The sequence below is a fragment of the Ammospiza nelsoni genome, chromosome 12 (genome assembly GCF_027579445.1).
Source record: "Ammospiza nelsoni isolate bAmmNel1 chromosome 12, bAmmNel1.pri, whole genome shotgun sequence".
NCBI classification, from domain to species: domain Eukaryota; kingdom Metazoa; phylum Chordata; class Aves; order Passeriformes; family Passerellidae; genus Ammospiza; species Ammospiza nelsoni.
Window position 1 is genome coordinate 12171616 of NC_080644.1, and position 13617 is coordinate 12185232.

The 13617-nt window shown below is 45.2% G+C and overlaps 1 protein-coding gene across 1 annotated transcript in view; it reads right to left on the reverse strand.

Moving 5' to 3' along the window:
- Nucleotides 1-1520: 1520 nt before the first annotated feature.
- TRPC4AP (transient receptor potential cation channel subfamily C member 4 associated protein) overlaps nucleotides 1521-13617 on the reverse strand; it is a 35740-nt gene continuing 23643 nt past the window's right edge. The window contains exons 10-19 of the mRNA XM_059481034.1: nucleotides 11684-11815; nucleotides 10950-11008; nucleotides 8867-8968; nucleotides 7485-7568; nucleotides 7086-7176; nucleotides 6441-6581; nucleotides 5188-5296; nucleotides 4046-4158; nucleotides 3631-3837; nucleotides 1521-2688 (exon numbers count right to left, since the gene is read on the reverse strand). Of these exons, the coding sequence (XP_059337017.1) occupies nucleotides 2551-2688; nucleotides 3631-3837; nucleotides 4046-4158; nucleotides 5188-5296; nucleotides 6441-6581; nucleotides 7086-7176; nucleotides 7485-7568; nucleotides 8867-8968; nucleotides 10950-11008; nucleotides 11684-11815 (1176 nt within the window). The 3' untranslated portion in view covers nucleotides 1521-2550. The remainder of the gene's footprint in view (nucleotides 2689-3630; nucleotides 3838-4045; nucleotides 4159-5187; nucleotides 5297-6440; nucleotides 6582-7085; nucleotides 7177-7484; nucleotides 7569-8866; nucleotides 8969-10949; nucleotides 11009-11683; nucleotides 11816-13617) is intronic.

Here is a 13617-nt window from a genome sequence, read left to right on the forward strand (position 1 = left end):
TGGCCCTGGCTTGGGATGGGTTTTGGGAAAAGAGCCCTTTCCTCACACCTCCCCACCAGAACACATCTAACTGCAGGAGACCAGAACTGAGACAGACCTCAGCCACTACTCCTGAATACATAAAGCCCCCTATTACAGCCCTGGAGGGGGTTATGGCTTTGGCAAAGGCACTGGAAAGAAAAGACACCTCCACTCATTTCTTTAAAATAGATTTCTTTAATAGTTTCCATTTAATATGATTATTTGCAGTTAGCAAATCGGCATTAATCAGGGCAGCACGAACCTCAGCAATCCACAGGGACAGTGCACACTTCAGAGGTATTTGTTAGTGCCAGGGGTCCCACCTCCCTCCCAGCCCACCTCCATGGGTCTGGTCCCTCTCACCATGAGGGTGTTGTGGCATCTGGCATGGACAGACATCCCAAAGGAACATGGCCCCAGCTGGGATTTGCCTGTGACCCTCTGTGCCCTGGGGCAGAGCCTTTTCCTGGAGCCCAGCGTGCTCCACTCCTGCAGGAGCTGCCAGGGGTTTCTGCCCTGTGCCCTTCTCAATCATTCCAAAAGCAAAGCCCAGCCTGTGCTGCCAGGCCTGGGAGGACCCCCAGAGATGGTGTGGGCTCAGCTCAGCTTCCCCCAGGCCCAGGGGAAGGCCAGAGGCAGCTGGGCCCCAAACTGTCCTTAACACACAGAGGGGAGTGAGACTGCACGGTTACAGCAGCGATCAGTGGATGCACCCATTAACTACACTGTGGAAAAGGCATCCCTTAACTTAAAAGCCTTTTAATTTGAAGCATTTATTTGAAGTGTACATCTATTACAGTTAAGAAGAAGCAAAGATACACCAAAAACACAAATACCCAAGAACAAAAAAAGTACAGATGAGAAAGAAATGAGCTGAGGGGAGGGAAGGGGCAGGGTGGGGGTGACCTGGTGAGGAACAGAGGTGAAGCTGCCATGGCAAGAAGCTCCCCAGGGTACCCTCACCAGAGCAGAGTGCAGCTCCCAGGAAGGGACACCAGGAGCTCCTGCAAGGCTCCAGCTTCATGCACAAGCTCAGCAGCTCTGACCACCCTGTGAGCCCACAGCAGGACACCGAGGAGTGGGAGAAGAGAAAGGAGGAAGGGAGATGCTCAGAGACAAGTCCTACTCCTGGGGCTGGAGCCTCCTTCAATCCTCCAGCCCCAGCACAGGGAGCCTCAGGGTGGGTTTCATGCTGCTGGCAACAATGAGACAAAAGGCTGCAGCTCTGGGACATCCTCACCCCTCTGAAGCCTGGACATAGCTGAAGTCATCTCGTCAAATAAATTGGAAAATGTTAAAAAAATTCAGATGTGGTTTCAAAACTGATTTCTTTTAGCTGTAGCTGCAAGACATGTTTCTGACTTAAATGTAGTGGCTTAAGTGTAGTGTATCTCATTCCTGGGTATTGGAATGTGTTGGAGCAACATGGTGTTGGTGAGCAGGCAGGGCAATCAAGACTGCCAAAACCCCATTCCCCCTTCCCAACATATCCTACAAAGTTACTTTCAACCAGGAGTGTTTATTCCCAGCATTTAACACATTCTGATTAAAACAGATCCAGGAAAAAACGGACATCTCCAGTACATATTGCACTTTCAAGATTAATGTGTGTGTTGATATTAAGGGCCGAAAGCAGAGACTGACATAAGACTTCCAGGCATAGCAGGTTAACATCAAGAGCAATGGTCCTGAAAAGGATTTTAAAACCAGATTAGTTACCCAAGAAGGGACAAGCTGCAAGTTTAAAAAATTAGTACATTTTAATGCTAGTGCTCTGTGAAAAAACCAACCCCTGTTGCAATTCCACCACTGCTGAAATGTCTCTGTTCTCCAGCACTGCAAACGCCTCCGGATGGGAAGGATGTGCAGGAAGGACAGCAGGAGCAGAGGTTCTCTCCTAATGCAGATAGATTTAGTACCAAATGATCCAAAAGGCGATGGTAAAGAGGTGACTGGAGCTGGGGCTCTCAGGAATTAAAAGCACACACACGCACACACACTCATGCTCTAACCAAGCCCAAAGGCCTGATTCCAAAGCCCGGCGGAAGAGTTAACACCTGCAGGGAGTCCTCGTGGTGGCTCTGCACGTGGCTGGTGCTGGGGTCCTGCTCAGATGGGCTCCTTGGACCTCACACTTGGAGGGCAATTGCTGTGCTTTTCAACTTGCTCATCCTGGCAGCCCTGAGAGAGCCACCCCTCAACTGGCACATACAGAGAAGAGAACCCTCACATCAGCAAAACCCCTTCTGCCAGCCTCGCCGGACTGGGAGAGAGGAGAAAAAAAAATAATACAGGCTGGTTTGTGCAGGTGATTATTTTTATCCCAGAACAACTGGAAGATACATCCCTGAATGTGTTGCCCAGAGAGCTGTCCGAGTCTCAGAGGTCAGAGCTGGGGGCCGGCAGGGGCGGGGGTGGGACGACGCTCCGCAGCTCCGAGCTGCACACACACACTACACAGCGTATCCCTGAAAATCCCTGGGCTGGGAGGGACCCTCCGAGCTGCCCATCACAAGCTGGAGGTGGCAATTACTCCTCGGAGAAGTCTCTGTCAATGTCCATGTACGCCTCGTCGATGTAGCTGACTATGGCACAGGGGGACGTCCGGTCCGGACTGAGCAGTATCGAAACAGTCTCTTTCCAGTAGGTAAAACTAATACAGGAGCTCTGTGGGCACAGATAACAGGGGGTCAGTGGAGGCCACAGCAGGGAACACCTCCCAAAGCTGAGAATCACTCCCTGTTCAGCCTGAGCTGCCCAGCCCCACAGTGTGACCAGCACTTTGGGTTCCCCTCTCTGCCCTCCCTCCCTGGGGCCCACAGAAGGGTTGGGTGTTGAACAACTACACCCTCTACAACCAGCTGCCCACTCTCCAGATGCAGACAAGGACTCCCAGTGCCTCTGGCAGCTGCTAAGAGCAGCACAGGGTGACTCCAGCCTGCCCGAGCCACTACATCCATAATCCAAACTTGTCCTCTGCTGTTCAGTCCAAACACAAACTGGTACCCTGTAGTGCCACAGATAAGCCAATGCTGGAAGTAGCTCCTGCTCCTGAGAGCACAAAAATCAACACACTCCCTGCTCACACCCCTCCTGCATTATTCCCTCAAAGCCAAAAGGCCACCCCAGCAGCCCAACACCAGACCACGTGTTCCCAACATAACTGGATGTGGTTATTCCTACCCACCAGTGACCCAGGGCAAGTCAGCTCTGGCACAGAAACCTGCAGGATGCTCCCTTGGCTTCCAGCAGCTACATCAGATATTCTTCCTGCACTGTTTGCAACACCAGGAAGAGGGAACAGTCTGGCTAAGGTGCTAACTACTCTGGGAACTGCATTCTGTCCTGCCTCCCCCTCCCTGGCCATCCTGCCAGCCCTACCTCTCCACCCCACTCAGCACTGGCAAGTCTCACCAAGTGCCACAGCCAGACCTCAGGCTCTGTTTCTGGGGAAGCCCAGCACCTGCATTGTGGCAGCCTGACTGAGGTGTGAAAAGCACCACAGAGCTACAGTGGGGGCAGAACTCCCTCCCTTCTTTCCCTTCCCAAGCTCCCATTTTTGCCAGGGGGCTGGCAGACACGTGTTGCCATGCTAAGAGGGTCACATACATTTTCTAAGCAGGTGCTGTCTTTGTCCTTGTTGAGGTAATGCTGCTGCCAGAACCGCAGGAGGCTGTGGAAGTTGTTCAGGATGAAGCCAGGGTATTTCTCTGTGTATTCCATCTGTTGCAAGGTGCGCAGATAAAAAGGGAGCTTTTCTTTCCTTCGGGCCAGCATTAGGATAACTAAACTTGTGTTCAAACAACTGACATTTTCCTGGAGGTAAAAATGACACAGCAAAAAAATTTAAATGCCAAGACAGCTGTTGTATACATGTTCCTACAAAACAAGCCTGTGGGGAGCACACAGTGGAAGTGTTCTTGCAAGGAAAAAGGGATATGTGTGTCCTCCAGGGACAGGAGGCTCAGCCCTGCTCACCACTGCAGTCCCAGTAAGGCAAGTGCAAGGTCTGGCAGCTCTTTACCTGTGTAAGTGTCTGTACATGGATGATGTTGATGAGACGGAAGAGGAAGGACATTCTCATGGACATCTGGGACATGTAGGACAGGAGGCGGCACTCAGACAGGACCTCTGCCACTGCAGCAAGAGGACAAACACAATCACCACGTGTTAGAGTGTCACAGATGCATTTTATGAAAAATCCTTTTGTTAGGACTTTTTTCTCCTGAGAAGCTGAGAGGCCTCAGAGGAAAAGAAAAACAATGATTATCTGCTGCTGTGGGATGCAACAGGTGCATCTGTGGTTGGTCTCATGTGGTTGTTTTTAATTAATGACCAATCACAGTCAGCTGGCTCGGACCCGGGTCAGTGACAAGATTTTATTATCATTCCATTCCTTTCTATTCCTTGCTAGCCTTCTGATGAAATCCTTTTCTTCTATTCTTTAAGTATAGTTTTAATATATCATTTTAATATAATATATATCATAAAATAATAAATCAGCCTTCTGAAACATGGAGTCAAGATTCTCATCTCTTCCCTCGTCCTGGGACTCCTGCGGACATCATCACATTACAGCAGCTTCTTTGAGCCAGGTCTGATAAGCTCTCAGAGGTCTATAACACACCCAAGATAGCTCAGCTACCTTTGGAAGCATAAAAATCAGCAGGATGGCTTCTGTTGCAGTGTTGGAAACAATAAGGTTTAATAAAAGGCAAAATAACAAACAGAAAAATTGAGCTAGGTACAGGAGATCTTTTCTTCTGGTAAAAAACCTTACAAAAGCAATTAGTTTCTTTGTTCGCTTCTAGTAAATTGCTCAGGTGGGACTTTTTGGCTTCTGTCCAATTAGCTATCCCTAAGTTTGAGGTGAAGTCTCCCAGGCCTATGAGGTGGCTTTTTCACCTAACTGAGGAGAGAAACTTCTGGGCTTCCTTCCTTTTTGAGGGGACAAAGGATAGTTCTGTCACTCCATCAACAGGAGGCACACTCCTATATCTGGGTGCTGGAGGTTCAGACACACTGATCCAAGCACCTGGACAGTAAGAACTGGTGCTCAAATTTTCCATGTGGCATTTCCTTGTCTAACCCCCAAAGTGTCAAAGCCCAGATTTAAATTAACCATTACCAGCAGTGAACACCCCCCAGTCCCACCCCACTGCTCACCTTTAGCATCAGACTGATTCTCAAAGCGGTCCAGGGACAGCGTGATGCAGCGAACCAGCATGTTGGAGTCCACCAGAGAGCTGTTGATCTGATTTAAAAAGATCTGGAACTGAACAGAAACACTTTTTAGTGTTGAATTTCAAAGATTTAAATAATTAATACTCAGGGTCATTACCTTTTTGGTATCTCTAACAAGGCAAGAGGAGACATCACTCCCAGCTCTGCCTCACCCTGCCCAAGCCAACACTGGCACTGAGGGCTGACAAAAGGATCACTTAAAAACACTATGGAATAGATAAATGCCATCCTGGCACCCCCTAAAATCGCTTCTGAAGCTATGTCACTCCATTGAAAGTGAGATTTCATACACTAATTGTTTTGAAAGGGAGAATTCCTGCAGCTCCATGTTTTCCTACAGTGATTTTGTACAAGCAGACAGCACTAGGGAGGAACACAGTGAGGGAGTCACACAGAATGAGAGCTAAACCCAGTCAGAGATCAGTAAACAGGAAGCACAGAGGAAATATAAAGACATTCTCTAGAATGTCTGAGTTCATTTACTAGAGAAGAACCTCCAAAATAAATACAGCTCTTTAAAATACATTTATACATCCCTTCTCCAAAGCCTACCAGACCTAACAGCAATGAGAGAAAAATTACAGCAACAAAAAAACAGTGTAAGGCCATTGAGAACCTACCCACCAGCTGATGTTAAATGTCTAAAGTGCACAAGAGCATGAAACCACTTTGTATAGAGCTGCCCACTGATGTGCAGCTCAATTTTACAGCTAATTACATAAGCCTTGGCTTCTTAAAGTGTCTCTAAATTCAAATAACATCAAATATCTACGTCTGTTTGAAGTACCAAGTATTTTAAGCCTTATTCATGAAGGAATTCCCACTGCAAGCTCCAGTGAAAGATTTTTTGGAGCTGTCTCAATGTCCACAACTATTACTTAACCACAAATCTGGCAACTGCACAGGAAATGTTCTGCTACCCTTGAGCCTGACCTTAGGCCTCCCTGATCATGAACAGGGCAATGTTTGCTGACCAGCTCAGCACTCAGTGTCTCAGGACAGCTGGAGCACTGCTGAAAACACTGAGGGGCTTTGGCAACTCAGCCCTTATAATGTTTATTGTGCCCCAAGCTCTGAAACCACACCAAACCCAAATGAATCCAAGTTTTAGTGCTATGTTTGCTTATAAAAGGGTGTAATCTGAGCCAAAGGGGACAGATCTTACAAATATTTACCTTCTCATCTGTGTTGATGTATTTGTTGAACCTCTTGAATGCATCAATATTGAATTTCATCAGCTCTCCCAGAAGGTCAAAGTAACTCTGAAGCACATCCCGTGACTTGCACTCACTATCAACAATGCAGTAGAGAATATGCTGGCAGGGGAGGAAAACATGTTATTGCCACAGCTTGGTCCAAGCCAGCAGTACAAATCAGACTCTGATTCAATCAGTATTAAAAGCATTTATCTGCAAGTTTTTGGGTGACTGAATGCCACAAAACCAACTAAAGATTATAATTTAGATGAGTCTCCTGTTAAAAGGAGTTCCTAGTGATGCAGGTTATACAAATGGCCACATCTGGCTGCCACAAGCAGAATTCACAGGTATTTTTAAGTGTTCCCAGCATTTGTCACAGTTACACAGGAATAATGGACAGTTTATAAGTTATTATTGTTGCATCTATTGTGATTTCTCCAGTAAACTGTGATCCTGACTTCTCTCCCTGACTGTTTATTCCTCCACTACTCCAAGGGGGCATTTCCTGCTGAGTTTTAAACCCAGCATAATTATTTAACACTACATTTTATCCACTTTTGGTTCACTGCAGATAAATCCTTCTTGATTGCTATGGAGGATACCTGGCATAAATTTCCTTACCTCCAGGAGCCCTCTCTTGAGGAGGAACATCTGGTCTGCATAGGAGGTGGTACCTCGCAGAAAACTTTCAACCGCCCTTGCTTGCCAGAACCTGAGAAAGAGAAAGGAGGTGTCGGTTTTGGGGCAAGGGATGTACTTGATTACAACTGCAATTTAAATCCAGTTTGCTGATCTGGAATCACTGGAATTTCAATCCACTCTGAAGCTGGAGTCAGATCTGTTGATCCTGCAGAAAATCACTGGCTGTGATTTCTTCGCACCAGCACTGCCACCACAGCACAACAAAGCCAGACCTTTCCACAGCTTGTTCTCCAACATTCTCAGCTGCTCTAAGCTGGACAAAACCAAAGCTACATCCCAGGGGTCTCAAACACCTCCTCAGAGGCACAGTGAACCCACCTGAAGGAGGATTCTGCTGGCTCCTTCTTCATGACCTGGAGCAGTCTGGTCAGCAAACCTCTCTTCCCATCACAGACAAGGCTCCTGCAGCAGGTGAGAAATGACAGCTGAGTGGAAGGGCTGGGCAAGCACTGAGCACTGAATCCAATCACTGCTCCAGAGCTTCTGATGATCAAAACCTCTGTACTGAAGCACACAGTACAAATATTGTGCTAGTTCTACCAGCAGAGGAGTTCTCCTCACTGCCCTTGGTAAATACCTGCAAAACCTGCAACATGACTTCCAAATAAATTTAAAACAAAAACTTTCTCTCGGAATTTTAATAATTTCAGAAATACCAATTCACACCTTGTGTGAATCAAGGAAAAAAAAATACTGCATTTGAGCTTAGGAATGAAAGAAACCCCTCTTTTTCCCCTCAAAAAAATGTAAAGGAAAGTCTAAATTCCATTTAGGAGGCAGAGCGGAGTATGGAAAGCTGTGTGCTACATTAGGCTGTACAACTGCAATTTTACTTGTCTTGAACAGCACCTTCAGTGGAGCATCCACTTGCATTAAATTCATTCAGAAGTAATGCCCTGATCTCGTTTATCAAGAAAAGCAACATGAAAACTAAATGCTAAGGGTGAAAAAAAAAAGTTCTTCCCAATTAGACACAGTATTATGATAATAACTGTAATCTAGAAATCCTCTTAGAGATTCCCTTTTGGAGTGAGGTAAATCTGCTCTGTGCACACCAAGTCCCTGCTGATACCCTGGGAGTGAGTACTCTGACAAAATAAATTCTGCTAACAACCTTCCATCTGCTGAGCTTTATACACCAGAATCATGTATTAAAGAGATTATTAGATGAAAACAGTCCATCTAACAGATACTCAAATGCAACAGAAGAGATTCTCTAAGTGGTTTAACATGTTAATCTAATTTAGTTTATTCTGGTTATTAGCTGCTGGTAAAATATTCTCAGCAGACACTTGGATGTGTTCATGCAGCCTGGAAATGGACATTTATGTGTGCACACACTGCTCCTGAATGCCAGGACTATGATTTAATAGCAATTAAATTATTTGAGGGATCAGTTTACTTTCCAGGTCTGTCTGCAATGCTCAACATGAGGACAGCCAGACAAGCAGATCCAGCACATCACAGTGAAGTTTGAGCCATGAACTCAAACCCCTCTTTTTAGGGGTTTTAAAGTTGCTTTTGTTTTTACAGCACAAGCACACCTGAGATTTGCTAATGACCATCAACATTCCACAAGCCTGAACACCTCCCACTGAAAGGAGTCACTGAAATGGAAGGGTGGTGGACAGACAGAGGTCAAACAGAACAGCTGACGTCAAACTTACACTGGAAGTTTGTGACCCTGAGTCCCCTCTCACCTGTCAGTGTTGACCACTGCATCCACTTCAGGGATGTTGGCTTTGTGGGAGATTGCACTCAGCTCATTCAGCTCCTGGCTGTTCAGAAGGAGATATTTGTTCCTAAAGCAAGACAGGGGGGGAGGAGGGGAGAAAAGCAGGATTAATTCAAGAGGCAAAAATGCAATTTCATGAAAAGCAGAGGCACAGGACTACAAGGGCAAGCTGCCTTCTCCTGGCTGCTCTTCACAGCATTCCCACTCTGCTCCCTGCACCAGGCCAGCCAGGAAAACCTCCTCCAAAATTTACCAAATGCCACTTCCAACACTGACCAGCTTTGAGATGATGGTTCTTTGCTGACTTGTTTGGGATCTTATGTTTTGTAAATATTTTCTTCTGGATAATGCTCATTTAAAAAAAAAAAATCTAAGCAACATTTTGCAGAATTTCAGACCAAAATAAGTATGAAATAGCAAACTTTTTCACAATTTCCTGAAGTTTTTCTCTACCCTATAGTGACTACTCTTTTAAAGTAATACATCTCTTTCTAAGTAAGAAAGCAGAACCTGCAAAAAAGGACTCAATCATCCTGGTATTTTGTTATCTGAACAAAGTTTACCCTGGAAATATTTAAAAACATTATGAAAAGTAAAGATCCAAATTAAAAAATGAATATAAATCAGGAATGTACATAAATTCTTTACCAAATACTGAACTTTTCATAATGAAAATAAATTATTTTGTCTGTAAAGAATAAATCTGACAGAGTAGAAATGTAGTCCAGGGGCCCCCTTTGCCCACAATGTGCTCCCTGAGAGTCTTTCTGCTTTCCAAGTGTTCAAAATCAGACAGCAAAGATTCTTTTTTAGGAAAGCTCAGGGGGCAGAAGATGCAGTGATGAGTGTGAGGTTCCTTCTTGTTTCCAACACTCTCCTCAGGTTAGTGCTCACTGAGGTTCTTGTGTAAAGATTCCTTTGATGTGGACTGAACAGTTTCTGCAATGAGAACAGAGCCCTTCTCTCCCTGCAATAAACAGCTCTGCAAGTCTGGTTTGGACACAATTTCACTGAATGAACATCAGCACACAAGTACTTTGCTCTCATCTTGTCCTCAGTTAACTCAGCTTATCTGTGATTTCACAGAAAGTTCATGTAATTATTTAAACTCCCAACAGATTCCACACATTCCACTTCTTCCAAAGCTACAGCTGGGAGCTGTTTGCTGCTCAAACAAACCTGAGATCTTTGCAGCAGCCACTTTAGTAGTAACATCACCTGTAGAGATTTTATTGGAAGACCTGGAGTGATTCCCAGGCAAACAATGTCTTGCATGAAGGATTTACAACAGGTCAGCATTCCTTCCCTATGTCCAGCAGCTCTGCATTCTCAAAGCTAATATCCCACAATCAAAAAGGCTGATGTTTGAAATCTATCCAACAGGACTAAAATCCTGCACAAAAATACCAGCCTGGCTCTAGGAATGAGCAGCACCTCAAGTACAACATGGCTCTAACACAGGAGTTTGTAAGGAAAGGACACCATCTCCCAGAACTGAATGAGAGCAACACTGATGGAATGCAGGATTCTACAAGTCTCAAACACCTCTGTACCAGCAGCACAGCATTAAATATTAAATATTAAATAACCCCAAGCAAACTGCACCACCCCTCCAATTATTCCAGCACACCCAAGTTTTCCAAAGGATTTATTCTGAAGGCAAACAGGAGATTTCTTTGTATTTCCCTGGCTCATTGTCAGCTCTCAGGAGAAGGCAAAAAAGAAGAAAACTGCCTCCTTATTCCTTCAGCCAGAAAGTGTTAACTCATCCTGTACATGTTGCAGCTCATCTCAACACAAGACAAAATGAGCTGGGTTTAACCCACATATTATGGGTTTAATATGGTTAAACCCATATTCAGACATATTCAGACATGCCTACCACAGAGCAAATTCTTAGGCTGTAACAGCAAGAGCTGAAAGGAATATGAAGTTTAGGGACAGCACAACATTCCCTTCATATGGAGCCTGCCCTGTGCTCAGGACACCTGGAACCACACCAGGCAAACAGCACCAAGCCACAACCCACCACAGCTTCTCATACTCACTCATGGTGGTCACTGAAGCTCTGAAGAAGCCTCAAGAATTGTATCTTTAAAGTAATGTCCTAAAAGGAGACAAGAAAGGTGAAAAAACATCACTGCTTTAGTATTTTTGGCTATCATCAGTTACCAAGCAGGCATGAAACAGTTGAATGGAAAACCTTTCCAAATCAAACCCCTTTGGACAGCAGAGCAAGTGACTTGCAAAAATGGAGAGGCTGCACTTCCCAAAATAGAAATGGAGATTGCCTCTAAGTCTATGCACATAACAGGTAATAAATTCCTTCTCACTGCAAAGGCAAAAAAGCTTAGAATTGTACTGATCAATTCAGAATGTCTAGGTTTGGAAAGAAAAGAAACATAAAGAGTCCAACACAAACCCAACCTCCTAAACCTGACTGTGGCACAATCTGTGCCCTGTGCCTCTCCTAGGAATCTTTTCTTTGAATTTTGGTTGTCTTCTACCTCTGGCCTCCAGGGTCCAGAAATGTACTCCTTTCTCAGTTCCCAAAATGGACATGTTCCTTCAAATGAACAAACTAAGAAAGAGGGGAGAGGCTAAACTGGCCCTGCTACATTGCTAGCATGACCCAAGGATAGACTTCAATGAAATCAATAATCCCCCAAAATCTGAGTGCTACCACATCTCAAGTCACTGATGATGCAAACACCCAGATCCTCAGCACAGCTCCTCAGAATTGTGTGCCAGGATGAAAACCCAGAACTGCAGAGGTGCTCACCGGGCTGCAATCACAGTTCTGGTTGTGTCCATGCAGAACCAGGGCTGAGGCCGAGTGCTTCCTCCAGATGAGTTTGTCAAACAGGTTATTGAGGCCAGGAATGAGTCTGAACTCTGCTATCATCTTATGAACCTGGGGAACAAGACAGGTACAAACATGTCTGCTCCAGCCTAAACACAGATTTAATGCAGTCTGCAAACAGATGGGCACAGTGATGTCATCCCCTGACAAAAGGATGTGAATTCTTGTCTCAAACAGCAAATGTTTGTGTTAACCATAGTGCAGCAGTTTCTATTTGTGGGTGTGGATAGAAAACATCCACACTGGATAGAAAACAGGTTTAAACCAAGCATTTATTCTGGGATAAAGCTCTTCACCAGCACTTCAATTAACCACTGTGTCTCTGGAAGCTGCTTTGGGCATCAGGACATCACTTCCAGCATACTGAAAATGCATTTTACACCAAACAGCTGAGCTGGGGATATTCTGCAGCCACTCAATCCCCTGAGTGTCCTTTCCTTTGAAGACACACAGCTGCAGCTCAGGCAGGCTTCTGATGGCAAAAAACTCCATCAATATTGGTTTTGTTCATCAAAACACCTGAGCAGAGTCCAGCAGTAACACAGCCACACCACACTGCTCCTTCAGGTTAAAGAGAAGCTGAACTTCAGAGAAAAAAAAAGTCAAATTGCTTACTTATCAGTCTGCCTGGTACATCTTTTTTATTCATATAAAAAAAGCTAATAATTTTGGTGTGAACAGCTGTTTAATACCTTTAGTCCAAGCTGAGATACTTTTGATGTAAGGAGTTTAGAAGATGAGGAGTAAGGGAAAGAGAAAGTGGGGACTCTCATTAGCTGTAGGCCTAGTACAAGCAAATGAAAACCACATGACTGGAATGTACAACATTCTGCAAAAATTAAGTAGCCAAGTAATGGACATGTTCCTTAAAACTAACAAACAAAATCACTTAAAAATACCCCAGGTTGTCTCAAGATCCAGAACTGTAAGCAGCATCATTTAACGCAGATCAATCTTTGTTTTATTTACTCAAACACCTAAATGAATAAAAATATCTGAAGCTGATGCTGTTTTACAGGTTTTGGTTCTAGTTTGCAGCACAGCTGATGGCTTTTTGCACTCCTCTGGCTGTAGCCACCAGCTGTCCCACCTTGATGGAAATCATAAATTAATGCTGGACACCTCAAATACACACCTGAGGAGCATCCAGCTCCTTCCCACCCACCCACACTGCCCTGACAGACTGCTGAGCTTGGAGTCCTCTCGTGCTCCTTTATTTTGAAACACTCTTGGACAGGATTCCCTCTGAACAAAGTGCTCCCTGTAGTGCCCCTGTCCCTCCATGGCACAGGCACAGCAGGAGGGAGCCAAGAAAGAGCCTGAGCTGCCTGCAAGAGCCTCAACCCTCAGCAAAGGAACAGCTCTCTACACTCAGTGTTAACTCCTCAATCTGCTCCTCTCCAAATGACTCAGATTTCAAATCTGTGCAGTTCAGTTTGCTCTGAATGCTCACCTGACCAAGCTCCTCAGTCACATCTCTGCCTCTGCATCACTCTCTCCCAGAGCCCAAACTCATTACAATTACTCTGCCTGAGGATGCCAAGGCAATCCCTGCTCTATATTCAACTTTCAAGCTACTTTGGCTTTTTCCTGCTGCCATCCAGCTTCACAGGAATTGCTCTGTTCTTTCTCAACACTAAAACTGTCTCTGCTAAGCTGTTTCTGTGTGTGCAGTGTGGCTCCCTACAGCAGGAGCAAGGAAATCATCTGATGGCTCTTCACCACAACACAGACATGCAGGACAGCCTAGAAAAATACATAAGGAGAGTAATTTAGGGTGTGACCATAATGAGAAGGCAGCAAAGGCCCAGATCTGCAGAGAAACACCTCTTATTCCCAAGGTGAGATCATCC